A 27,188-nucleotide genomic window follows, 5' to 3' on the forward strand; every position below is an offset into this window, starting at 1 on the left:
AAAATACTTGCGTGTTATGAGATCACTTCTGACGTGTTATACGCGGAAGCATGCTCAATGGCATTTATTTTGTACAATTATTGCACGCAACTGATAACCACTTTCAGAACCGCATGTCAGGATCCATTTAATTACTGGTCATGGTCATGACAGGGTTGAAAAAACCTCCATGGTTGAAACTGGCCTAAATGTAAAGACTCGAATAGTGTCTTCACGGCTGAAAAAAAAAAAAAAAAAAATGAAACAAAAAAAAAAAACCTATTCGCGTCGTGATGCAGATGCCTGAACTTGTACATTACAGCAATGACTTCCTTCCAGACACAAAAGCCGAAGTTGGTTGTCGGCTACCGGGATATTTTAGCGAAAAAAAAAAAAAAAAAGGTCAGCAACAAGCAGCCCCGTCGATTACGACAGTGAAATTCGGACTGTACAGGCAAGGTCGGAGTCCGGTAATAGCCCATTCAAATGCCGAACTCTGGCGTTCAGTGATCAGTGAGTTGCTTACACGATTTTGCAGCGCACAGGACGACACAGCGAGATCATACACACGACTGCGCTAGGCTATATAAAACCAATACTTTGTGACAAGCAAACACACAGAATATATGCTGGAGGTGACGGAAAGCTTTCCTGTTACATTCTACAACCTTACATGTCTATCAAGAAAGATGAATTGATTCTTGTGCAGCATCAGTGAAACCGAACAAACGCAACCGCGGATCCATTTTGTCAATATGGTAAGATTCAATGAGCTCTCGGGCGCTCGCATATCCGCATTTCTTCAAGATGGTTGCATCGTACAACAATGCTTGACGACTCACATTACCACTTCTTTTTTTTTTTCCGATGTTTATTGCCTCGGGGCATAAAAGGATGTTATGACGGATGAAGGGTGTGGTCAAATAAATGAGTAAAAGGCTGATGCAATGAAGCCGAGGAGTAAACAATGATGCGGTCCCTGCGTCCAAGCGGCATATGACTGCGGATTATGGGGAGAGAGGTCAGCTGCCACCATGGTGCCGGATCCGCGTCGGCTTCAGCGTTGGACATTCCCACAGCAGGTGATGGATGTCAGCTTCTGTATTTCTTCAATGTAAAGCAGCACACTTCTTTTTACACCGAGATATTTCTTTTGCTAAAGGCAGTGCCAAAGATTGTTCCAACTACCACACGATCGCACTTATTTCGCATGCTAGCAAGGTGATGTTAAAAATCCTCCAAGGTAGGCTGCAGCAGTATGTGGATCGGGAGCTTCCGGACGTGCAAGCTGGGTTTCGCAAGGGCAGAGGAACTAGAGACCAAATTGCCAACCTTCGCTGGATCATGGAAAAAGCAAGAGAGTTCCAGAAACCCATCTACTTCTGCTTTATTTATTATGCGAAAGCGTTTGACTGCGTAGATCACAGCAGATTGTGGCAAGCTCTCCAAGAGATGGGAGTTCCAATTCACCTCATCTGTCTCCTCAGGAAGCTGTATGAAGGGCAAGAGGCCACAATCAGAACTGGGCATGGTCTTACTGATTGGTTTCCGATCGAGAAAGGAGTGAGGCAAGGCTGCATACGGTCGCCCTGCCTATTTAACCTATATGCAGAGTGCATCATGAGGAAGGCCGGTCTGGACGAGTCTTCAGCTGGAGTGAAGATTGCTGGAAAACGTATCAACAACCTTAGATATGCGGATGATACCACTTTAATGGCAGAAAGTGAAGTGGAACTCAAGATACTTCTGATGCGCGTACAAGAAGAGAGTGAGAAGTTTGGGCTTAAACTGAACATTAAAAAGACAAAGATCATGGCGTCTTGCCCTATCAAGTCCTGGAGCATCAAGGGACAAGAAGTGGAAGCTGTGACAGATTTTCTGTTCTTGGGCGCCAAGATTACCTCGGAAGGAGACTGCAGCCATGAAATTAGGAGACGCCTGCTTCTGGGAAAGAGAGCAATGGTTAGCCTTGACCACCTGGTAAAGAGCAGAGACATTAGTCTGCCAACCAAGATCCGTATAACTCGTGCTATGGTCTTTCCAGTTGTGATGTATGGATGCGAGAGTTGGACTGTGAAAAAGGCTGACCGCCGAAGAATTGACGCGTTTGAATTGTGGTGCTGGCGAAGACTCTTGAGAGTTCCTTGGACTGCCAGAAGATCAAATCAGTCGATATTGTCGACCATAAACCCTGACTGCTCATTGGACGGTCAAATTCTAAAGTTAAAGCTCAGCTACTTTGGTCATCTGATGAGAAGAGAGGAGTCGCTGGAGAAAGATTTGATGTTGGGAAAGGTTGAGGGTCGCCGGAGAAGGGGTAGGCAGCGAACGCGATGGTTAGATGGCATCCTCGAGGCACTGCAGATGAAGTTATGTGATGTTAGGAAGATAGTGAGAGACCGGAAAGCGTGGCGTGACATGGTCCATAGGGTCACGAAGAGTCGGACACGACTGAACGACTGAACTGAACTGATTTCTTTTGCTGATACGTTCTCTTACATAAGCTACCAGGCTTGCGCGGAACAGAAAATATGTCTGGAACCTTATAATTTGGGGCTACCTTATTCAGGTTATGAGCGACATGGATGCGTGTATGGGACTATTACATGTTTGATTCTTCGTGCAGAATCATTGCTTTGCACCTTCTCCGAGGTCCTTTTTCCAAGCATTTCGCCCCAGGAGAACCGAGCACCAGGCCGGGAGAAATATTGTACCCATTAGAAAGCCGGTGGTACTTCCCGAATGCGAGGATTCTACCATAACGTCACCGCTTCTGTTCTCCCAAAGGTACATTAACTAGGAAATAGACATCGCGAACGTTTTGTGACATGGATCAATGTCTGTTCACGTATTATGAAAATCAGCTGAAGAAATAAGAAATAGCGCGAAAATAAAATATGCAACTATAATATCATCGTCACGTGCAAGATACGGAAAACAAATTCTGAAGTGATGAGCTAACCGTCGCATCCTATAGTCGGGCCCGGCGCCCCGCAGTCTTCAGCGGTCAGCGTTGCACCCAGTGAAACCCTTCCCCAGTGACACCACTGAACACCAGAAACGGCAATTATGAAGCAGCTTATATGGGGCAACCCGAGGATGACGGTCACGTTTCACAGCCAGACGCGTAGAGAGCGAAGACGTCTCTTGCACTGAACTGGCTCTCATGTCACGTATACCCAGAATCAGCAAGAGTCGAGACTCGAGAGAAAAACGCTTATGATTTGTTCTGCTTACGGCGTACGAATGTCACGTGGGCGACAATTCCTTCTAAATGCCAACGTGACCCGCTGACCTTAGTGTACGGTGCCCCCACGGTCAGGGCCGCCATTCTGTCGACGCGACCGTACAAAGCCGTGAAACGAGCCGCTGACAACGTCGGCAACAAGGGAACCGCGACGCGATTCGATCCAGCACGAGACGCTTTTCGTGCTGCGCGTAAACCGCAGCACACTGCGTGACATACGCCGGGTTGCTTTTCTCGCTGGCGTTTCTGCACTCACCTGAGGCTCGGCCCACGGTGTACGAGAGGTCGTTCGAAATCGAAAGTATGGGCGCGACCAAAAGAGCATACCTCGGCGTTTCAACATCCCTCACATCTGTACCTACTCCAGCTGAAGCTCGTGCTCAACCGTGTATCAACGGTCCTGTCACGCGGAACTGCGCCAAATCCATCGGCGCTCGTTATGGCGCTCGTTATGTAGAGTGCGCCGTTTACTGTGTCCGCACACCACCACACTTCGCTTATGACTGATTTCATAAACTAAGACAACTATACTCGTTAAGCTTAGCGGTACGGGCTAGGGAACTTTTATATTTTTCTTTTTTAAAATTCTTGAGGCACTTAAGACCCCTTAAGAGCGATAAGACGAAAGCAGAGCTTATTATAACGTAGTGTTTATTTACCAGAACCCCCCCCCCCCCCCCCCCCCCCCCCACCGATCACGCAAGCACGGACGCACACTCATGAGCCCATAAATTAAAGGCTTTCGCCTTATTATTCCCCACTGTGACCTAAGGCAGCTGGAATTTTTGTACCACCTGTTCACACTGCGCGGCAGAGGCAGCACAGAAGCCACGACGCCATTGCAACTGCTGCCGCCAGCATTGACCACGAAGAGCTATGGATAAAGAGAATGCATGGGAAAATTACTTTTTAAGAGTATGGTATACGGTATGGTATGGTATGTGAGGCTTAACGTCCCAAAGTAAAATCGGCTATGAGCGACGTTGTAGTGGAGGGCTTCGGTAATTTCGATCGCCTGACTCAGAGCATCACGTGGCGTCGACGCACTGAAGTACACGAACGTCTTGCGTTTGGCCACCGCTGTCGAGACCGAACCCGCGCCCTCGGGACCGTGCGCCTAGGCTAAGCATATTGAGCACACGCGGTGGAAATTTCGAAAAGTAGCCAAATTAAATTCCATAACTGATTACTTTTCGAGAAATCACGCAAAAGTAATTAAATTGCATTGACAATTGGTGATCACAAAAACGAACACCATTACAATAGAATTTCGCTTCCGAATAGTATAATGCAATTACCTTATAGTTACATTTTATTTTTAGCAAAGAGCGAAAAAAAAAAAAAAACCGTAAAAGAAGCGCCAAAATATCCATAGAAGTGGTGCGCAATTCCCTGTACCTTCCCGCCATATCCGCCTCATCCATCTTGCATCAAGCGGTCTTTGCACCGACAAAACAGTGAATACAGATGCTAGCATGGCGAAGCACTCGTCACTATCACTGTGCTAAAGACAAATTAGCGGCGAACCCAACACCTTTCTGCCCGAAGCTGTGTGCACTGTTTGAAGGCTTCTAAACAGGTTATTTTGCCTCGGCGGCCCGTCGACCTCGGCAGCCTGCGCTTGAATATGTTCCCGTCACGCGCATTACCGCCTGTTTCCCCGTGCTCCGTGGCGACGAGCGTAACCGAGAACCGCTGTTCCCTCTTTGCATACCGGGGGGTGTTAGATTTTCACCATCCAACTTCCTGAAGGATCTTCTAGTCCTAAGCCTTAAGAAAAACGCTTCCGCACCAGAAGCAAACAAATATGGGACGCAACCAGAGCCTTCGTTTCCCTTTACCATATACACTAAATCATCATTGCATAAACAACTCAAAATTTTCACCGCCTACATTCATAAACGCCGCTCAGTCTTTTGTGTTCTTTGCATGGAGAGTAGTATCATAAGTTCTCATTTTTTCTTTAGGTTTAAGCAACGGTGCCTGCATAGCGTTTGACGGTCGATGGCCGTAATATATTGCTGTCCTCGTTTTATTTGCCTGTTTCTGAGCGCATATATAAAAGTGGAAAAAACTAAACTTTAATATGCCCTACCGGACCCATTCGAGCTTCAACCCCCTCCCTATATATATATATATATATATATATATAAATATATATATATATATATATATATATATATATATATATATATATATATATATATATAAATATATATATATATATATATATATATATATATATATATATATATATATATATATATATATATATATATACACACGCAAATAACTGAGAGATGTCTCGGGCATCTCTCAAGCTACCCTTGTAGCTTTACGCCGGAGGCCCATTTCCTGTATTTTATTAGAAATAAACTTTCAACTCAAAACTCAATGTGCAGGAAAAAAGAATACTGACCCCCCCCCCCCCCCCCCTCCTCCTTGTCTTTCTGAAGGCACCCCCTTAATTCGTACCGAATTTGTCTTTATACACTGATGGCTACCAAAAACGACTAGCGCTTCTCCAACCCCCCCCCCCCCCCCCCCCTCTTTTTTTTTCTTCCTGGGAAAATTCCCGTCATCATGGGTGTATTGCACTATATCCATGACTCTGCGCCCTGCAGGCTCATTCTGAACTCTACTTGCGCCATCTACCCCTTCGGCGCTAAGCACAACCTTATATCTTGCTGCTTGAGGAATGTTCGCAACACGTGAATTTCTGACCATCTCTTTTATCCGCCCAGACGGCCACTCGACAACACGGGACACCGGCGTTCCAGCACACATGGCCCTAGCGAATTCTTTTTCACTCACCATTTTCACTGACGCGCAGTGCAGTTGCAATGAGCATACATCATTGCAACTCACCATGCAGAATCACAGTCTAGGTCTTTATAGCACAACGAGGAGCTACAGCACGTGGAAAGAGAAAACACGTAGAGAGAGAAAAAAAAATAACAACTCAGGTTCGAGCTAAGACCGTAGAAACGAGATGCAAGGTCAGATAAGTAAGCTGGCGCTTCATCGTTAGCATCGTCTAGCTAATTCATCGTGTAAAGGTGGCCGTTTTTCATACTATATTAAGCTAGGCCAAACACCTTTTTTCGAAGCAATTCATCCCTGAGAAGCCGAGCCCCAGCTCAGGCCAAAAATTTGCGTTAAGATACATTTGACTTCACTTGTTTTGGGGACATTTTTTCCTACTCAGCAAAAAGGGACTTTCTTTCCCGGGGATATTTCCTCCGGGGATGTTTTTACCGGAATTCCGATTTCCATACCTACACCCAGTATCTCTGGCAACATCGTGATTGGACCAAGCACTTTCAGGGCCACGTTGCCACGTTTTGAGACTTGCGCGACACCGATGTCGGACGCTACTCGACTGGGAACGGCTTCTTTATTTTGATTATTTCAGAGCTAATTATAGCCCTGGCGGACATTAAGTAGAGGAGGATTAATCAAACAAAACACAAAAGGCTGAAAACAGAAATACGCAAACTAAGAGAGAAAAGGCAAGGGTTCTTGGAGATTAAGAAAAAATTGGAGCACTGCAGAATCTGCATTGGAGTAATGCGAAAGCACGGATGCTGCTGTTGGTTGCTTAATTCACTTCTTGTTTACCCATTTTAGTCTTTCAAATTGCGCGCCAATTCCTTCCTATGCCATTTTTTGGCTCTATTTCCGGTTTCGTGACGCCACATTCTCTACGCCACATTAATTCACTTCTTGTTTACCCATTTTAGTCTTCGGTACTTTCAAGTTGCGCGCCAATCCCTTCCTATGCCCTTTTTCGACTCTACTTTCGGTTGCGTGACGTCACATCCTTGACGTCACCCTAACTGACTGCCTTAATTAACTACTGTAGTCTTTGGTACTTTCAAAGTGCGCGTCAATCCCTTCCCCTTTTTGGCTCGACTTCAGGTTGCGTGACTTAATTGACTGATTTAATTAGCTATTTTAGTATTTGATACATTCAAATGTGGCGCCAAGCCATAGGCTAATGAGACCATTTTCGCCTTTACTTTTACATTTTCGCCTCTAATTACCTAATTAACTTATTGGCCTAATTACTTTTTCGGACACATTACGTCACCCTCTGTCGACTGACACCACTTATTAACTTATACCATTTCACAATTACAACTGATGCGGACAACTTTTAGATTTTTGCCTGTTATTAATTACCTAATTAACTTATTGGCCTAATTAATTTCCGGGGACAACATTATGTCACCCTCTATCGATTGACACCACTCATTAACCTCTACCACTTCTCAATCACTCACAACTGCTGCGGACACGATGATGATGATAAACTATTTACTCCCAAAGAAGGGGAACCAGCCGAAAGACTGGTTGCACTGCTTAGAGAAGGTCAGCAGGGATCCCTTGGGACTCTGCGGCCTCCAATGCGCGCAAAGTGAGCTGGCGCTGTTGGGCGAGCTCGGTGGTACGCAGGAGGGACTCCCACGCATCCACTGTAGCTGTATTGTCTGCGTTGTGTCGTATACATGTCCACACCATGTGAATGAATGTGGCCGGTTGTGAGCACTGTTTGCAGCTAGGTGCAATAAGATTTGGGAAAATTTTGCTATATAGCCATGGGTTTGGAAAGGTTCCTGTTTTTATTTTGCGCCAATGAACGGCCTCGCGCCGGGATAGTTCCCGGTGTGCAGGGGGGGTATAGACACCGTTCGAGCCGATAATGCTGGAGGATGTCCGTGCATGTAACAAGGCGTGAATGAGTGCCTTGGGGAGTGTCAGAGGAAGCGGCAGACTGAGGAGGGTGCTCCGCCCGGGCTGCGGACACGAGTTTGCTGACGCGGTCTGCGGACAGAAATCTGTGAACATAGCGAAGTAACATATGCTTTCGCATTAAAAATATACACGTAATAATTGGGCAAATACAGTAGCAATGCGCTGTCTCCACTGACGAGTTGTTTGCAGTGGCGCCGCAGCTGCGAAGACTAGCAGGAAAGGAAAGGTGAAGGGGTTTTGTCCTCATCCCATAGAGAGTGGGCTACCTCAGCGGCATACCCACCCCGCACCGTCTCTCCTACTGCCCCATTGACCCCCTATCCCGAACAATGCACACCATGCGACGGGGGCGAAATCCCGTCTCATTCCAGACTCGGAACTTCGCTTTATAGTTGGTTGATAGGACGGACGCCGGAGGGTTTCGGTAATTCCAGCACAGTACTCAAGTGTCTTGCGTTTTGCCTCAATCGAAATGCGGCCGCCACGGGAGGGATCGCACCCACGTCTCCGGGATCAGCCGTCCAACCTTTTCCTTTTCGAAGTGTCGGTAAAGGTACGACGAACGTAACGTCTAACGTGTATGTCCGCTATAATTGCTACGCGTTGCACAGGTGCTAAGGGTTCCCATTATAACGTAGTTGCATTAATCCCACAATGACGCAGATCACTGTGTCCACTTTGTGCGGAGAAATATGCTGTCACAGGTTGCATTCAAGCGACGGCGACGCACTACCAGCAGAGATACGGACATTCGCGAGCAGCTTATTTCGCTCTATAATGTGTCACCTTGATCTGCTCGTAATGTAAGCGTCATTCCTAGCATCTGCGCTGTGTTCGATCCTGCACCGACATGTGCACCGACTTCCGAAGATCGAGCGCTAGCGCATAACATGCACCTCGGCGTGCTCTAGGAACACCCGTCCCTAACGCGTTGTAATCCGTAAGAAATGATATATGATACAGTTCTTTAAATGCAGACAAAGGGAATAGGTTCTCATTCTTTCATTTTTAGTTTACATAAATGATGTTTGTAACATAGCTGATTCACCTGATTTGGTCATGTATGCTGATGATACGAATATATTTTTCACAGCCCGAACTCTGCCAGATTTAGAAACTACTGTAAATGACTACATGGTAAATTTGCACGCTTGGATGCAGGCAAATCAATTTAGCTTAAACTTGTCCAAGACTAGTTATATTATTTTCAGACCTATCAACACCCCAATCCATTACTCACTTGATATAAGGTATGCTAACAAACAAATACAGCAGGTAACCACTCAGAAGTTTCTCGGTGTCTGGTTTAATGAACACCTATCCTGGAATACACATATTTCTAAACTTGCCACAGATCTTAGCAGAACTGTTGGCTGTCTCTACAGGACCAGTGACCTTTTACCTGTTTCATTAAAAGTATCTATGTATTATGCTTTATTTTTTTCTAAGTTATCTTATTGTGCACTGGTGTGGGGCACCACAACAAATAGCAATTATCACAAGCTTTTGATTCTGCAAAAAAAAAGGCACTCCGGGCTATTGAGGGTTATGGTTGGTTTGTGGGGTTTAACGTCCCAAAGCGACTCAGGCTATGAGAGACGCCTATTGAGGGTTATCATGGAACACTTACCAACATCACCTCTATACCAAAAACATAATGTACTTCAAGCTAACCGAGTCTACACATACCGCTTGTTACAACATATCCATAACAATAGGCATTTCTCCCTCTCTCCTAATCGATTTCCTACTAAATACCCTCTCAGACAACACAGAAACCTCGTCCCAAAAACAAGGACAAATTACGGTAAACAGAAGCTTAATTACCAGATTCCAACTATTCTCATAAACCGATCCCTATGTTCAATGTTCCATCTCTCTAAACGCAGATTTAAAAGAGACATAAAAAAGCAGTTGATACTCTCCGAAGTGAATTAATTGTTCTAGTCTGGTTTTGTATTTGGCAGATGCAAATTTTTATCACGTTATGTTACTGTACATTTTTTTTTCCGTGTTTTGTGTGCCATATGCTGTTCTTTCTTTTTGAGTGTATAGTGTACACTGTTTCGTTTTTTTAGGTTTTACTCCAGTATGTCTAATTACCACGTTTGCTGTAATGCCCTGTTATCGTTTGTTTTCCGTGTTGCGCGCTGCTGTGAACTGTATGGGGAACTGTGACCCCGTCAGGCCTAACCGCCTTTTGTCGCAGTTCCTTCTTTCATTTTTTGAAAGACAAAAGAATATCTGAATATCTGAATATCTGATCTAAAACCTTCACTTAGATTACACCTCACGGCCATGTCTTAGCTGGCGAGCCTGTCGAGGTGAAGACACGTTGCACCGCCATACGCGTGTACAACCGGAAAGCTGGAAGCGCAAATGATCCGCTTCCGTATAAGTTCTTTGGGTATTTAGGGGAGGACTAGACAAATGCTCGGCCAGCAGCTTTGTCATCCCTTTAAATTTGGCATACACTGAGTTTTAACCCCCACCGGAATTTTAGCATTGAGGTTAACGTGAGCCGATCGATCGAACGACCTCCGGTTAGTTAACACACACGAGCGGAGATATCGGTAGAACATCAAATGTGCGCATGAAAATGGCCAGAACTAAATTTGCAGCTCAACGCTGCTGCCCACGACTTGTCCCAAGCATGCATATACAACTGAAAGACATGCCAAGCACGCATATATAGCACCACAAGCGGTGACAAGCAGTTTTATTTCGACATCGGGCATTATTCGTCCCACTTCTGGCAGTAAGACACGAGAAAAAGTGGCTGAAGCTAATCACCGCGCGACTTACACTTGTGCAATTGTGTCAACTTGGATTTGCCTGTTACGACCATACACACCGTACGTCGAATTCGTGGTACCGAACCTACGTCGAATTCTGAAAGACGACGTACCCCGGGGAAAAAAAAAGAAAAGTACCGGATCCGTCCGCGTGTCTTCAGCTATCTTTAGCCACAGCCAATTTAGTTAGTGGTACACTGCAAACACTACAATGCAGTGAACGCAGAGTACAGTTGACTTCTTCGTCTCCGTTAGCAGCGGAACAGAACACGCGAGAGCCGCCACAAGCTTCGGTTACTGGCTTCACCGCACAACCAGACCACCGAACTTCGGCTTTTTTGCATCACAGCAATGTCTGATAACACTGGCGACTCGCGAAGGTCGCGCAACACGATTCGTCACGGAGTGAGAGACCCGAACGAGTCGCCAGCGACCCGTTTGACGGAGTCGCTTGCAGACCGATTTCGCGAGACGCGACATCAAGTCGCAAAACTCTTCAGCCAATCCGCGGCGCTTCTACCTCCTCCTTAAGGCGGGAAAATTCAAGAGTGCACGCGCGCGTGTGCACGACTTGCTGCGCACGCAGTTGTTGGGTACACATGTCAATGATCGAGAATGAAGCCTACTAACTCGCGTTTGTACTCGTATTCTTCGTTATGTACTCGACGCTCGGGCATGAGGCAATTTCGTGATCTGCTATTTCGCGAGACAACAAACAACGAAACGCACACCACCGCCGCTTTCGTCTTCGTCGAATTAGAGCGCTTTTGGCTGCCGAAACAGCCATAAACATGGCCATAACCATCAGATATTCTTCCTCGCTGATAATTCCACATATTCATACACGAAAGGAGTCCGAACTGATCGACCCAGGCGCCGTAGCGGAGGCCGAAGAGGCGCAAAAGTCGGCTTTTCGTTCAAATCTCGTTCGGATTGTCGTGAATCGAATCGCACGCCGATGTGAACACTCGGTGTCAATCAGCGCTTGACGCGGGTCGACGAAACTCTGTCGCGCGGCGATCACGAGTCGCCAGTGCGAATGCGGCTTGAAGAAAACCCGCCAGTCCGAAGGGCACTTTCAACAGGGCTTGACATTCACCTCGTCAAGCGGCTTTACAGCGTTAGCACGCCAGCAGGTGCTCGAGGCTGCGCAGCCGACCCGGCTCCGCACGCGAAAATTGATCATAGGGGCGCCATTAAGAGAAGCGCCCTTTGAAGCACACGACGCGTTGTTCGATATATCGAATGTTCTCCCCCACAAGAGTTCGATAAACGCAACACCACTCCTATACTTTAGCATGGGATTTTCAAATAGATATTCCGAGTTCGATATAAGCAATAATTCGATACATCAAGGATCGACTGTACACACTATAACTACACACGTAGATGATTAATCCACAGGAAACGAGGTCCAAATGAGCGGGCATGCGGGCCACGGGCTACCCGTCATAGACTCCTTACAGGCGTCGTGCCTGCCACCCTGCCGCGGTCCAACTCACACAAACCTATCATCATGCCATCAAGCATTCTGGCACTGTGTTATCACTATTTTTGCCACTGTACTGCTCTTCTCCTATCATCATGCCATCAAGCATTCTGGCACTGTGTTATCACTATTTTTGCCACTGTACTGCTCTTCTATGAAAGAACGCTGAACAAGGGTTGAGGGGGAGCCTCAACCCTTATTCAGTGACCTTTGCGTTCGTGCCCCCTAAACAGGTACTTCGAATTGGGCGAGTTGGAACCAAGCATAAAAGCGCAGCTTTTAGGGAATTAAGATGCACTACTCTCCTGAAACTTCACCTACAAGGGACCGTATTTTTCAGCGCTGCATGTGAGCCTTCTGTTTAGAGTTGCCCACAAGGAGAAATTTGAGTGACATTTCATTGGGAGACACAGCCTGATGACTAAAAAATGGCTTCTCTCGTGCAGGTGAAAGCTCTCCTGCTAGTGGCCCTAGCGGCCACGGCGGCGCGGGCCCAGTCGGACTTCTCGGATCAGGCGACAAAGCAGTTCCTGGGCATGCTGTTCGCGCCGTTCGGCAACAAGCCGAGCGCCACCGCCGCAGCATCTGCGCCGCTCTACGAGGCGGCTTCGCGACCGTTGAGGAGCTCGGCCTATCACGAAGAGCCAGAGTACATCAAGCCAAGCTACAGCCTGACACCGCCGCGTTCCTACCAACGGCCAGAGTCGCCCTACCGGGCTCCAGCCAGCAGCTACCCGCGCAGCAAGTCACGCTCGGGGCCCTGGATCTCGCCCCCGGAGGAGCACTGGGTTCCACCGCCCAGTCACTGGGAGCCACAGCCGTGGAACCCACCCAAACCAAAGCATGGTGCTGTAACCATCAAGATCCGTCCAGCCGCACGCGAGGAGGACCATCATCACCACCACAGTCATTCGTGGGACGACCACGGACACAGCCACAGTCACGGCCCCGACGGCTGGCACATCAAAAAGAAGCCCCACTACAAAACTGTGGACGCAAAGATTCGCATACCACCCGTCAAGTTCCGACTGCATGTAAGCCCCAAGATACGCATCGTGAGTGGCACAAAGGATCCTCTGGAGAGGCCACCGCCGCCTGAACCCGAGGAGCACTTCCCGTGGGAGAAACCAAGCACTGGTTGGGAGAAGCCAACCTGGAAACCGCCTTCCGGGTGGGACAAGTACGCGACTAGCGGATGGGACAAGCCCCACTCCAGTGGCTGGGAGAAGCACCACTCAAGCGACTGGGACAAGCCTCCCCATTCTAGTGGCTGGGACAAGCCCGCCCATTCTAGTGGTTGGGACAAGCACCATCATTCAAGTGGTTGGGACAAACATCACTCCAGTGGCTGGGACCGATACCCGCCCAGCAGTTGGGAAAAGCCTACAAGGGGCTGGGAGCGCCCACCGTCCGAAGGTTGGGAACGATCATCGTCGGGGGGCTGGGAGAAGCCAGCGGCTAGTGGCTGGGAACACTACAGCTCTAGCGGCGGCTGGCAATCACCCCCAGGCGGCTGGAAACCAGACACAAGTGCGTGGGACAAGTACGCCACGAGCTGGGACGACTCACACCATAAACACTTCAAGCCTCATCATAGGCACTACCCACCAGACTATCCACGCTACGATCCGAAGTTTCGCATAAAAGTTAACTCACACATAGTGACTGACCCTCCTCCATCAACAACCACTACCACTACTGAAGCTCCAACATCTTCCAGCCTGCGAAATGAACCTCCCAAGCCAGAGGAGCGTGCAGACAGAGACACCACAACGGCTTTTACCACAACTACGACAGAACTGACCACAGCTGCAACAACAGAACCCACGTCAACAACAGAACCCACCACTACGACAACAGAGCCAACCACAACAGAATCAACCACAACTTCTACGACTACTGTTGAACCAACAACATTCAGTGAGAAAACCGTACCACCTACAACACCTACGACAACTACCTTCTACAGTGTGGACCCTTCACAAGAATTCACCACCCCTGGCGGCCTTGAGCGCGAAGCACCTACATCTGGCCCAACAGTAGAACGTACCACACAGAGTCCCGACGAGGTCACCACAAACCCTACAACATACCGCACCGAGTCAACAACTACGGCCATGACTACAGCAGAGACAACCTTGATGAGCACCACTTACACAGAACCTTATGAAGAGCGCAATGGCATGACACCTACAATCTTGCCAGAAAAAAGATCCCGAGACCCATCAACGACAGAAGCAAGCAATGAAGACTATCCTGGAAGTAAAACCAGTCAGGAGAAACCAAGCAATGAGGACTATCCTGGAAGTAAAACCAGTCAGGAGAAACCAAGCAATGAGGACTATCCTGGAAGTAAAACCAGTCAGGAGAAACCAAGCAGTGAAGACTATCCTGGAAGTAAAACCAGCCAGGAGAAGCCAAGCAATGAGGACTACCCTGGAAGTAAAACTAGCCAGGAGAAACCAAGTGACCCCAGGTTTCACACAATTGACGATGAGCGTGCATACAAGAGGGACCATGGTCATGAGGCCAAGACCACTACAGTTGAAGAGAGAGGAAAGGTAGTAAGCACCACACCCGCAGCTGCACAGACCACACCAACAGAATCGGAAGAGCACAATGAGGTCACCATGCATAAGCCAGAGAGTAGTGCAAAGCCCAGCAAAGTTGACAGAGACTTGCCCCTTATTGCTGATCCATCCAGTCCCGAAGAAGTATCAGCTACTGGACTGAATGCATGACTAGTGTCGATGTTGGTGGGCGATGGAGAAGCAAGCCACTGGCACACAGTGCTAGGCTCAGTGGCCAGAGCAGTCAATGAGTACAAGAACTACTACTGATTACTTCACCACAAGTGTCTTTCAGAGTCCTCAGCAAGAAAATAGAAAACTGAGGAGACAGAAATGCCATACATTCTCCTGTGGTGCAAATTTGCTAGACTGCCGGCTTCTCACCAACATCACCACCAACATCGAGAGCTCCCCCATTTTGATGAAGAGACCTGTGTCTGTGCAAGGGACCCAACTCAGACACCTTAGTCCAGACATGTTGACCTGTCAGTCTGCTGTTTACTTCTTTGTTGCAGCTGATAGTGGATACATTTTTTAAATACTTTTCTTTGTTACTGTAAATAGACATGCAAGATTGTTGAACATGGAGTTCTGAATTAATGTTATCATTCCAGTGCGCCTCTTGGGACAGGTTGTGGAACTTTTACTCAAAACGTACTGCCATACCAGAAATGCAGCATGGTTGGAAGCTGCCGAGTGAATGCCTTCATGGGGTGTGTGTGTGTGTGTGTTTGTGGTGGTGGGTAAAAGGAACATGCAACAGGTGTTTTCCACAAATGGTGCTGACATTGCTAATAAATTTCTTTCGTAAATTTTTGAACTATTGTTCCTATGCCTACCATAAGCCTGGTAACAAAGTGGATTTTTATGTGCTGAAGCTGCATTACAGGCTGTGAGGTACCGTAGCGGAAGGCTCTGGATTAAATTTGACTACCCACGGTTCTTAAATGCGCGCTTACACATGGAAGTACAAGCACTTTTTAATTTTCTCATAACCTCTACCAAAATGCGGCTGGTGCAAATTGGAATCAAAGCCAGCTCTAGTACAGTAGCGGCACCCAGGGCTACTGCAGCTTCTCCCATGGACCTAAAAATAAATTAACATTTTTAGCACACTGCATCATAAAATTCAATACTTTATTCAGTAACAAAGTACAACTCTATGAAGCTGAATAAATGCCGTCCTAACAAGACAAAAACAAAGGCACTCCCGATGAACTGCAGAGAAAGCAACCTTTTATGGAAACAGTGTAGAACAATGCAAGAAACTGCAGAATTTGTGTTTAACAGCTGCTGGTACAAATGAGGTGCTATGAATAAAAGCCAACATGTGATCAAAACTGCATATTGGGGCACCATGTTTCCGCTATGAAGTTGGCATTGACTAACAAGGCCACGGATACTCGATTGTCTCAGCCGGAGCAAACCCTGTGAACTGCAAACCTGGACTGACTAGTCCATTCAACACACACAACAAACAGCATACACCTTCTATTAACGCACACAATGTTGAGAAAGAAAGGTAGCAAAATTAAGTAATATGATTGAAAAACAAAGAATTAGGCGGCACGCCAGTCACACAAACAAAATCTCAAAGAACCATAAACACACTTGGTTACTACTATCACAGCCAGGGTGTACGAGTAAGGGCACAGCAGTCAAAACAGATCTGCTAGCAAAAGGTTAGGCATTAAAGAGGCCCTGCTGCACTCTTTGAAGTGATGCTGTCTGCATTAAGATGAATCCTTGATGCTGCCGATTTTTTAGAAGCAAAAAACTATCGTAAGCATTGCAGGTCATTAAACATTTGAAAATAGAATAAAAACTGAAAATATTCAAACACTGATAGTAATTTGAAAATGAGAATTTTCACAATATTCTGAACCAATGATCAAACATTATGGCACGTCCAAATGATGCTCACTAGCCCAATCACAAGATCATGCTCATAAAAAAAGCTTTCTCCTCTCTCAAAGCAGATTGCTCGCACTTCGCAACAGTGCATGTGTGTGATGGCCTTGAATATACCCCCGGCTGCCCTTGTTTGAATCACCAACACGAAAATTGTGAGCACCTGCTAAATTTGTTCACCACCTTGATGGACCACTGTCACCCTCCCAATCTGGAATGCCAATTAAGTGGGACATCTTGCACTGATGAGTGGACAGTAATGTGCTGGCAAAGAAAGCAAACTGCGATAGAAATAAGAAGCATACACAACTAGAACTTCCAGCACTTCCACAAGAAATGACAGCAAAAGAAAATGAGCTATTACATGTGTGTGTAAGTGTGTACTCAAGTGTTCTCATGGTGGCCACTTTCACAATGTAAAAAGAATGTAAAGGCTACCTTTTTATGCCAAAGAAAAAAAATTAAGAACAAAGAAAGTCTAGCAACAAAAATTAAAGTACTATGAGGGTGCAAAATTATGTCCCCAAATGCATCTAATACAGCACCAAATCTCGCATTTAATGCTGTATGGTGCCTTATAGAATTTTCATGTCTATAGTTCAGTCTAATTGTTGTAATTGCACCAAGCAACTGCAACCTAATTTCAGTCCACCTGCAATGTGAGGCTCAAAACCTGCAAGTGGGAGCTAAGCAAACCTTGACTTGCTGCATGGCTTCTGGTGTGGCAGCGAAGTAGTGATGTAGGGGTCTGAAGTGAAATATTAACCCACTCAACACGGGTGCTAGGACCAATATTAGCAGCATTATCCTATAACATTCTTTGCAGCCAATAAATAAAAATTTTCTTAATTTGTGCAGCAGGGCCCCTGTAATGACCAAACAAACAAACAAACATAAAAAAAAAGCCCCCCCCAGGCAAATATGAGTGAACACAAAGAATGACTAATCATTCTTGACTTGGTCCCAGGATTAGGAGGCCTGTCAGAGCTGGCCACAAAGTTGAGTTCAGTGCAAGGCAGTTTCAACAGTGTGGCTCCAACTCCACGGACATAGTGGCAGCTCCAAATCACTGAAAGAACAAGAGAAGTAAATGCACCATAAGCAAAGCCATGCAATGTACTTTGTAATATAGCAGACTATGACTATTCTTCCACAGAAGCCTTCAAATGAGGGCAAACAGTGGAATCACCAGCCAACTCTTCAAATTTGGGAAGAGATCAATGAAGCACACAAAATACAGCCATCACTTTTTCAGCACCCTTGCTGGCATTCAGATGCCACAGCAAGGTATTCGCAACTTTCACGAACTATAGGCGGCGCCACTGTAAATCCAATATGGCTGCCCTTGAGGGGATCCGGCTGTCACGCTTCAAGTGCGTTGTGCTGGGCCGCTGGGCTACCTTTCCTGAAGCTGCATTAAAATATTCGCGCGAGTGTTCCGTGGTGCGAAGGTATGCACGGTATTGTCAGTCAGCGTATGCAAGCCCTTTGTGAGCATGTATTGCAGGGGTGCGATACAAAGGACCCCTCGAGTGTGGCTGGTCAGGCATGTGAAACATCCTACTGCTGACTGTGCTGTGCGCAAGTACGACAGATTCCCAGGCGGCTCTAATCGCGCCACTAAGTGCTACAGAGAAACGTTCGACGGAGACAGAATAAACATGAATATAGATAAAACTTTCAACTTTTATCCAGGGATCGCGGGCACTCGCGAACTGCAGCATTTCAAGAAGTGCTGCGCGTATAAGTCATGCCGAGCGGCCAACCCCGAATTTTATGTGGCCAAAATTTTCCTTCACTTCAAAATATACGCCGTCGCATCGAAGTACCTACTACCCTGTTTGGGCACAAGAAAACATCACCACAAGGTAATAATGATGGTCTACTGTGATCACTTTAACCAACCTGTTTTTCTTTTTTTCTTTTTTTTGCAGCACTTCTGATAGGCAGTGATTTTGACTTTCGCAAGTGATGACCCAGTGCTGACACAGACATTTTTTTCGGGAACAGCTACTTGGAATGCAAGACAGCTAGAGTGCCGGCTTTGAGAACAGTCCGAATATGGACTGCGAGTGTATGCTCCGTAACGTTCAATACAAGCTCCTAATCTAGCGTTAATCTGGTAGCTGCTGCTTGCAAACACTGCATTCACTCAACCGGGTAGGAAACAAACATTCTTAATTTCTCAAACATGTGTGGGCCATAAATTGGTCGGCAGTCAAAAATGTTATCACGTATGGCTCGCAACTTACGCCAGAACTTCTCACATCAGAAATGCGCACTGAAAACCGTCATAGCTTTAGTCGCAGTCTTTTTTTTTTTGCGAACCTTGGTTCTGCTCAGAGTTTAGAGCGACAAGGAAAAACGAGACCCATGCATAACCCCAGAAAAGAAATGAGATAGCTACGCCGCTCATACTGTCACTAAGGGGGTGTTTCTTTGTCGACCATGATTTATCACGATGCTTTTCACGATAAAGTAACCGACTTGATCTTACCGAGATCTTAATTATCCTCTCCTTCCGGGGCATATAATCTGGAGGTAACATGTGCAAGTTTATCTCGCCTTTGACCGTGCAGTCAGAACACATCGGTGTATGGAAGATTCGACTGCTTCTATGTTTTCCCCTCGTACTACGTGCCCCACACACCAAAATAGAAGTTATATTATTAATCTATTGTCATGACTGCGAGCCAAAGTCAACTCGAAAAGCAGTTACACACTACAGGAGCTGCAGTACCGAGCTCCACGTAAAGAATTTTCGCGGGAGACGCAGCAGCAAGCTGGAGGAGCACGAACCGTTTTCCGAGTATCCCCCCAAGGGCGGTACGGGAAGTGGCCGCGTGGCGGCGGCACTGTACGTGAAAGTTGCGAATAGAGTTCGAACATGACAGCATGTATGCCACCATATATGGTCATACGATTAGGATACCATTGTGCACCTTCATGCTGTTTTAAACTGCTTCCAGCACTGGCACTTGCCCAAGAACCACTATTCTGGCTTTCACAGAAGATAACAAGCTGGTGAGAGGCATTAAAAATTAAAGCAAATGCGCACAGGGCTTTTCAATTCGGGAGTCCTCAGGCTACTGCCTCCCGCCAGTTCATGGAACAGGTCATGTGATGCGAAGCTCCCGAAAACAATCACTGTGAGAATGAAGAGCCCCAGCTACATTAGCCCTCAAAGTGATACGCTTCTTGGTTTATTTCATAAAGGACAGTGCAAATACAATGGAAGCCTACAAGCTTCACAAAAGCTCTCCTAATTTTGTGCCAACAAGCGTAACCCACCGTTACAGGAAGCAAAAATGTCAATAAATGCCACTGCACTTCATCACCGTCACACTTTTCAAAATCTTGGAGGTTGTGAAGAATAGGCTTTTTTGGGAAACACACTTTTCCTCCACATTTATTCAAAATGTATCAACAAGATTTTACTGCATATGACTGCACAGAAGGTTACTGAGTGCCTGTGATAGGTGCAGGTATGGACCTGCACCTATCACAAGCACTCAGTTACATTAGCGTATTGGGTGTACAATACTCCTGCTATGTTTTCTTTTGCAACTCACAATCATGCTGTGTTCCCAAAACTTTACCTCAGAAAACAATAGCCCCTGTGTGATGAATATACTGCCTCATATGTCAGTAATGCCTTATTGATGCATTCAGTGTTTGCCCAATTTTCCAGTTTCAAAGGGCTTGGTTTGGCTTATAGAGTTTAACGTTCCAAAGCGGCTCAGGCTATGAAAGATGCTGTAGTAGGGAGGCTAAGAAAATTTCAACCACCTGCGGTTCTTTAATGTGCACCGATATCGCACAGTACCTTGCTTTTTGCCTTCACCGAAAAGCAGTTACCGCTAACAGGATCTAACTCGTGCCTGTGGGCTCAGCAGTTGAGCACTCTGAACACTGAACCTCCGTGGCGGGTCCAGTTTAAATGTTCAAAATCATGAGTAATAAAAATCTCCCACAGATTGCATTGCTTTTCTTTTGGCTAACAATACTCCAGGATAATATTTTTCCTATAGCTGTGCGAACAGCAAAATTATGGGTGCGAAGCAAATCGCATTATTCAAACAGTTTAAAAAAATTGCCAAGTTGAATTATAGGTGAAAACTTCTGTGAACCATCACTAGAAAATAGATATTTTATTAGAGATGTGCGAATAACAAATTTTTGAGTGGAACACAAGTACGAGTAATAAAAACTGGTCATAAAGAGAGAAGAACATTTTCGGATTTCAAAAATTAGTACAGATAGTTGACAATAAACAAAGATGGTCTTCCACAAAAAAAAAAAAAAAAAGAAAGGATTTTAACCCTCATTAGCACAATTTGTCACACTTATAAGGCCTACCACACACTGAATAACAAAGAAGGTATCATGTAGCATAGAACAACCATACTGTTACATAAAAAATGCCGGAAAGAGAGAGAGAGAAAAAAAAGACATTATTTGGAAGAATGTTTCAGACTGCTTGACATTGAAAAATTTAACAACTCAATGAGGTACCAAAGGCATTTACTGACACTTTCACTTTATAAAAATGTAGACTAGACGCTTTCTTTGGTTCTCTCAAGAATTGGTTCGCATATGCATTATCCTTAGTGCGGAAGAGATTTAGCAACCAATCCAGCATGTGTACGCAATTACGAGCTATGACTACATCATTTACAGATGCTTCATTCCCTTAGACCACTGCACTGTGAAGAAGGCATCGTGACGACCCGCTGCTGCCATGTGCTTGCTCTTCACGCTGCTTTCCCCAGACACTCGTATGTAAGCGTATAGTTGCATTTCATAGATGCCACTAAGGCATCGCGAAGCCGTTGCATTTCTCTTTTTCATGTCGTGTGCCCACAGTAACGGCCCTCTCATGTCAGCTCTCTGTCATTCTTTGACGGTTCGCCCTCTTGCACCAAGGCAGAGCAGGAAAGCTACCACAGTGGGAGAGCCCAGCCAAAATTTAGCCAAATTAAAAATTTGGCTAAATTCAGCACGCTTGTATGTTAGAACATGTGCGGTTGACTGCTAACATATGATAGATACGACCGCAATGTGTATAAATATGAATGTAGTAGCTGGGACATTGTTACCTGAAAACATATTAACCTGGACAAAAATAGTGTAAATTTATGTGAGATTTCAACAGCCTGCTATTTTGAGTGCATGAATTGGGACAACGTATGAACAAGGTTCTACTATTGTTCGATAATGATTGCTGTCAGTGAAAAAAAGTCTTATAATACAATTTGCATTATTGTTCACATGGAAAAGGCAGTTTACTGAATGCTGGCACAAAGCATTGTAAGGTGGATATCTCCTTACTGGGGGAGTGATGTCAGCGGTTAATGAACGATGAAGCAAAGCACTGGCAAAACGCAACACGATGGTTCACAAAACAGACAACAGCACCAACCTGAGCAGTAAAGCTAGCACAACTATCCCTTCCATGGCCCTTAGTGACACCTAAGGACCACGCAACCACTGTGGAATGCTGCCCGAAACGCAGCATTCATGACGACACATAGCACGACTAAGCCTTTGTGAATCGATTCTGCTGGGCTGCAAGTCCCGTGATGGGCCCTAGCCACCCGAATGCCGACACGAGCTGCAAATACGTGAAAACGAAACAATGCCGTTCGGTGTTCCAGCACGCACACTGCACTGTGCCGGTGTGGTTGTGTGAGCTGGCTTCGAGCCTGACGCATCTGTCATGTTTTTGCTTGACCTCTATGGCCTAAGATGTGTAGCTTTTAAAAAGGTTCTGATGAAAATTGAGAACAATCAAAATAGCTGCCATGAAACAACCACAGAAGAGCCTGCATGCCCCCTTATGCTGTGTGCTGCTAGCCAGGTTGCTTGTGTGTGTATGGTGACCTAAAACGAGATGATAAGTGTCAGTTAGGTGCACAGCCAGTTGAAGTTTTCATTGTGGCTACACACGTGCCATATCAGGCTATCACGTTTTGCGAACCACATGTGGTCAGCAGCTGCGCGGGCTTTTGCCATGTGCTGGCAGTCGGTTCTATGGGCCAAATCATATGTCAAGTGCAAAACAACGCTTTTTCTAAATCTCGCAATGCCCCGCTACCAGATTAACTAGAAATTATTTTTTAAAATTTGGGAAGTTTGGATACATCACTTTCACTATTCAAACAATTCGTGAATAGATCGGCTATTGAAAGTGCGACGCAAATAGAATCGAATGGTGAATACAATTCTAACTATTTAAAATTATGAATACTAGCACACGCCTAGTGATCTCCCATTGACTACATTCAAAATTTTGGCTAAATTTAATTGTGCGATACATTTAGCAATTAACAGAAAGTGCACCAACACACAAATGGGCCAAATCTTGGGGCACATGGCATTGCACTAAAAGTAAGCAGTCACGGTTGCTTCGCCATAGTGGTCAAAGCATCAACAACCCCAACGAGAATAAGATGCTACTGTGGACATTGACTTTGGCAAACTGGATTGAGTTTTGTTTTGATGCTAAAGAAACAATGCAACTTCAAACGAAATCCCTTTTGAACTACAGTTGGATACAACTCAATATAAAAGCTGTGAATGCCCTTCTAAGTCAAAGGAGGCTCTCCAGACAATGTCGTTGACTGGTTGTCGTACAGTTGCGGTTAATCCACTTAAACCGCAGGTAATCCCACTGCACCTCTAAGTCTGCTACCAAGTGGAAATAGAGGACCGTAAAGATGCACGTATAATGCGAACCAGCTTATAACACGCGGTGTAATTTTGAAATAGCAAAAATGGAAAATTTTTTTTCATCCACTTATAATGAGAGTGAGGAAAGATCAGCAAAAGCATTTATTTGGACTACATTTCGTGGTTGCCCCGCGAGGCGTACACGCTCCGCACTTTCACATCTAATGCCACACTGCAGCAGGCACCGAATAAATGCCATGAACCTTCATACGCCGTTGCTGGTTCACTGCCCTTTGAGGGGCAGTTGCTGCTTTGCTCTTAAATTGTACCTGGCAATAAGAATGGAGCTAAAGAGCCGCTCTGTGAGAGGAAATGTTAACTGAAATCGCATTGCAATTGAACGGCCATGGAAACAAATCTGTCCCTGCAGCAGTGAACTGCAGCCGGGCTCCTAAATTTGATAAAAATTATCTGGACAGGAAGAAAAACTTGAACCAAAACTTTCATTACAAAAAGTGAATGTTGGACCCCCCCCCCCTCCCCCCCCCCTCCTCTTAATGAACGTGCCAACTAAAACCGAAGTGAGAAACTAAGTAAGAGCGTACCTAATTTGCATTTGGCCTAAACATGCTAAATCGCCCTCCATGATGAATGTTGGAGCAAAATGACGCATTTTCATGCTTGGCTTGCTTCTACAGCATGCAAATATGTTTTAGGTTTTAGAGAGGCTGAATGCTTGAAATGTTCACACACAATCAGATACTGCCCTCCAGGAAAAAAGTGGAAATGAAACAAGACATCATGTCAGGAGTCACTTTTCTATTACCCGAGTAATTTCACAAATGCATCCACGGGTAACACAAGAAACAAATAAAACGCACTGCAGTACTACAATTGAATCTTGCTATAATAAAGGCAGAATGCAAAGCACAGACTCACTTTGAACTTCCCATTGCCGTTTGGCTTCCGGTCAATACCCTTATGAGCAGGGATGTGCTTGTAGCGGCAACGGCTACCATAGCTGCAACCACTGGTCCTCCAAAAGTAGCACTCATTGCCATTAACAGGTCCAGTCAGCCTGACTTTTGGCTCACTTGTGCCACTTGCACCTGCAGATGCTGCATGGTCTTCTCCGCCACTCCTGAAGTAAATGAATTTCTTAAGGGGGGACACTGGTCTTAAAGCTATTTTCATTATTTTAAAGCCAATCCTGATAAAATCATACCCTCTTGTTCAGATTTTTATGCTGATTTCAAAAATGTAACTTGTTTTTCTCTATGTCAGTTAATTCCCGAGATAATAATATTAATTATTCATTTAATTAGTACTTCCGCGCAAAAAAAACGCCTCTATAAAACATCATTTTTAATGCATGGCGGTACAGTACAATGACCAAAGAGTGCAATGATCAAAGCAGTTTTTCCATTTTACCCTTATTAGCAATTTTGCTGCACTTTGAAAGTTGTCCTTCAAGACGTGCCTATCATGCTTCAATTAACTTGGCAAAATAAAAAATTTTTGAAGCTTGAATAAAGAATTCTGCTTCGATCATTGCATTCACTGCACCTTCAGCTTTATGTAGAAAAAGGAATTACATCTCTATCTGTCCTAGATGCAGAGATATCGACGAACTAAACCAGCCAAGTGTCCAAAATTTGAGTTTTGAGAAAATGGGAAAAAACAAACTAGGCACAATTTATTCAAAATTTCGAAAAGATATATACATATTTACACTTGCAGACAGCTAATATGCACCAGGCATGTAATCTGACTGCTTGGGCTGACTAGAATGCCGCTTTTTCAGTGCCCGATGCATGTTTTCCGCAGAGGCACGCTTGCGTACTGATTCGGCTGTTCGGCGCCTGTCCTTCTCAGCCATCCTCCTGATATTCTGGACGCCAGGGTTCATATTTAGCTCACTCAGTATTTTTGAGCATGCTTGTAGGTTTCCTGCATTGAAGCGGACAACAGCCTCCGCAACAGCTGCTTGAACGGAGAACAGTGACGCATGGCGCTCCTTTGGTGCGAGTGACCATATTAGGGAGTGCAAGCTTTCATTACTGTTCTGGGTTTTTCCCTGCTGGCACCGCTCTAGCAGCTTTGGGTCTGCCAAACGCTCATAAATAGGCAAAAGTGCTTTGCACACATGTGGTGGCAAACTGTATCTGTGCTTGGGAGCAGGCTCTCCCTTGGCTGCAGCAGCATTCTGGCGGCACCACGAGTTTGCGCCTGTCGGGCAGAGGGTGTGATTTGACACGGTATCATTGGAGGTTACGTGATGATAGGTAGCCATCACTGCCTTATGCATTGCCCCAACATCTCCAGCATGGGACTTCAGGGCCCAGCTGTAATACGATGTCAACTTGGTGACAAGGTCGCCTGTCAGCTTTCCTTTGCCACTCAAGCTCTCTTTTGCATCACCTTTATGCTTGGCAATTGCATTGCGTAGGGCCGTTCCCATCCGCTTCTGCACATGGTTTGTGCAATCTTCTTTGCTGATTTCGATGTAGCCGTACACAGCTGATTCTTACAATGCAAGAAATGTGCGGCTATCGCCGTCTGAGAGCATGGTCGTGTACCTAAGGCCATGTTTCTCCAGTGACCTTTCGAACAAAACAAGTCCGGCCTGAACTTCCATTTCACCGGACTTTTTGTCCGTGTTCTTTTGGCACAAGTGGCTTTCTTTCCACGCCTCATGGGACGGGTCACCTTCTTTGGGCCCACGCTCACACCCAGCACAAAAGTTACTGAAAACTACATAGTCAAGTACCAGTCCAGTAAAAAGTTCTACTACGGCGCCGACACCGATGTGGGATGAATGACCCCGGGTCATCCATGAACCATCGAAAGAGACAGAAATGTTCCCGGGGTTGTCAAGGTTCAACTCGTTATAGAGTTGCCGAACAGAACGGGCGCTGTCTTTCAACACTCCTTCGGCTGCGCGTGTTGCTGCGGGCGTCAGCTTACTCTTTACGTAGTCCTGCCACGTTTTCGTGTGCAGGCCACGATGAGATATGTTCATCGCCGCAAACACATCATTCAGCGCCGTTTGCCTATGTCCGGTACTTTGCATCGCGCGTGCAGCAAGGATATTCACGGCAAACGGATTTTTCTGGCTGCCTTGCACGCGCGGCGAACTCCATGCCGATGAAATGTCCCCGCAAATCACGCACGCGAGAGAGAGTTTAACGGCTAGACCATATTCACGATTTCCTTTTGAAATATGGACATCCCCGCCACACACTTTACATTTCACAGCAGACAACAGTTCGTTCAGCGACTCCAAACTCACAACAGTGAACGTCGTATCGTCCGCACGGCAACCGCCGGTCGCGTCAAGAAGACGGGCATCAGAAGTGGCGATGAAATCCGCTTTCCTCTTCGTCGCTGCGGTTGAACCCAGCTCCTGCAGCATTCCTTCGGCTTTTCTTTTCTTTTCAATCAAGTCCGAAGGCTGCAGCATCGTCGTGTCGTGGCGGACGCGTCCGCTGGGCGTAGGCGCCGCCGAGCTCGCTAGGCCTATTTCGGCCGCGGGGACTTCTTGACTTGCCGCTGGCTCCTGCACATCCTCGGAGCTTTCGGGTGCCGCAGGACGGTTCCGAAAGTTGTCGCCGCGCGCACTCTTCTTCTTTTTGCCGAATTTGTGGCGCGAGCGGAATTTACTGAGGGGCATCGTCTCGCCTCGGTCTCGACTCAGAACAAAATGGCGTCTCGGACGCTTTCAACGGCTGCTGGCCCGCCGCAAGCAGACGACGTGCGATAGAATC

General features: G+C 46.1%; 2 protein-coding genes across 3 annotated transcripts in view; one reads left to right on the forward strand and one right to left on the reverse strand.

Annotated features, from left to right (window-relative positions):
• Nucleotides 1-12,696: 12,696 nt before the first annotated feature.
• Nucleotides 12,697-15,009, forward strand: LOC146206351 (uncharacterized). 2 transcript variants are annotated; one of them, XM_084587015.1, is made up of 2 exons: nt 12,697-14,555; nt 14,694-15,009. In XM_084587015.1, exons 1-2 carry the CDS (start codon nt 12,697-12,699, stop codon nt 15,007-15,009), a joined length of 2,175 nt encoding a protein of 724 aa, XP_084443141.1. The 2 variants fall into 2 exon arrangements, with proteins under 2 accessions (XP_084443141.1, XP_084443143.1); XM_084587017.1 differs by having other exon boundaries at nt 12,697-14,505; nt 14,686-15,009.
• A 952-nt stretch (nt 15,010-15,961) lies between these two features.
• Nucleotides 15,962-27,188, reverse strand: part of LOC146206352 (uncharacterized) — an 85,176-nt gene continuing 73,949 nt past the window's right edge. Inside the window, exons 14-15 of the mRNA XM_084591023.1 lie at nt 24,361-24,562; nt 15,962-17,818 (exon numbers count right to left, since the gene is read on the reverse strand). Of these exons, the coding sequence (XP_084447149.1) occupies nt 17,816-17,818; nt 24,361-24,562 (205 nt within the window). The 3' untranslated portion in view covers nt 15,962-17,815. The remainder of the gene's footprint in view (nt 17,819-24,360; nt 24,563-27,188) is intronic.

Source organism: Amblyomma maculatum, chromosome 1 (assembly GCF_055883805.1).
Source record: "Amblyomma maculatum isolate TAMU_Amacu chromosome 1, ASM5588380v1, whole genome shotgun sequence".
NCBI lineage: Eukaryota > Metazoa > Arthropoda > Arachnida > Ixodida > Ixodidae > Amblyomma > Amblyomma maculatum.

Coding starts and splice junctions, on each gene's coding strand:
- LOC146206351 (XM_084587015.1), top strand. CDS start 12,697: ATGGCTTCTCTCGTGCAGGTGAAAGCTCTCCTGCTAGTGGCCCTAGCG. Junction 14,556..14,693: donor ACCAGTCAGGAGAAACCAAG/CAATGAGGACTA, acceptor GAAGCCAAGCAA/TGAGGACTACCCTGGAAGTA.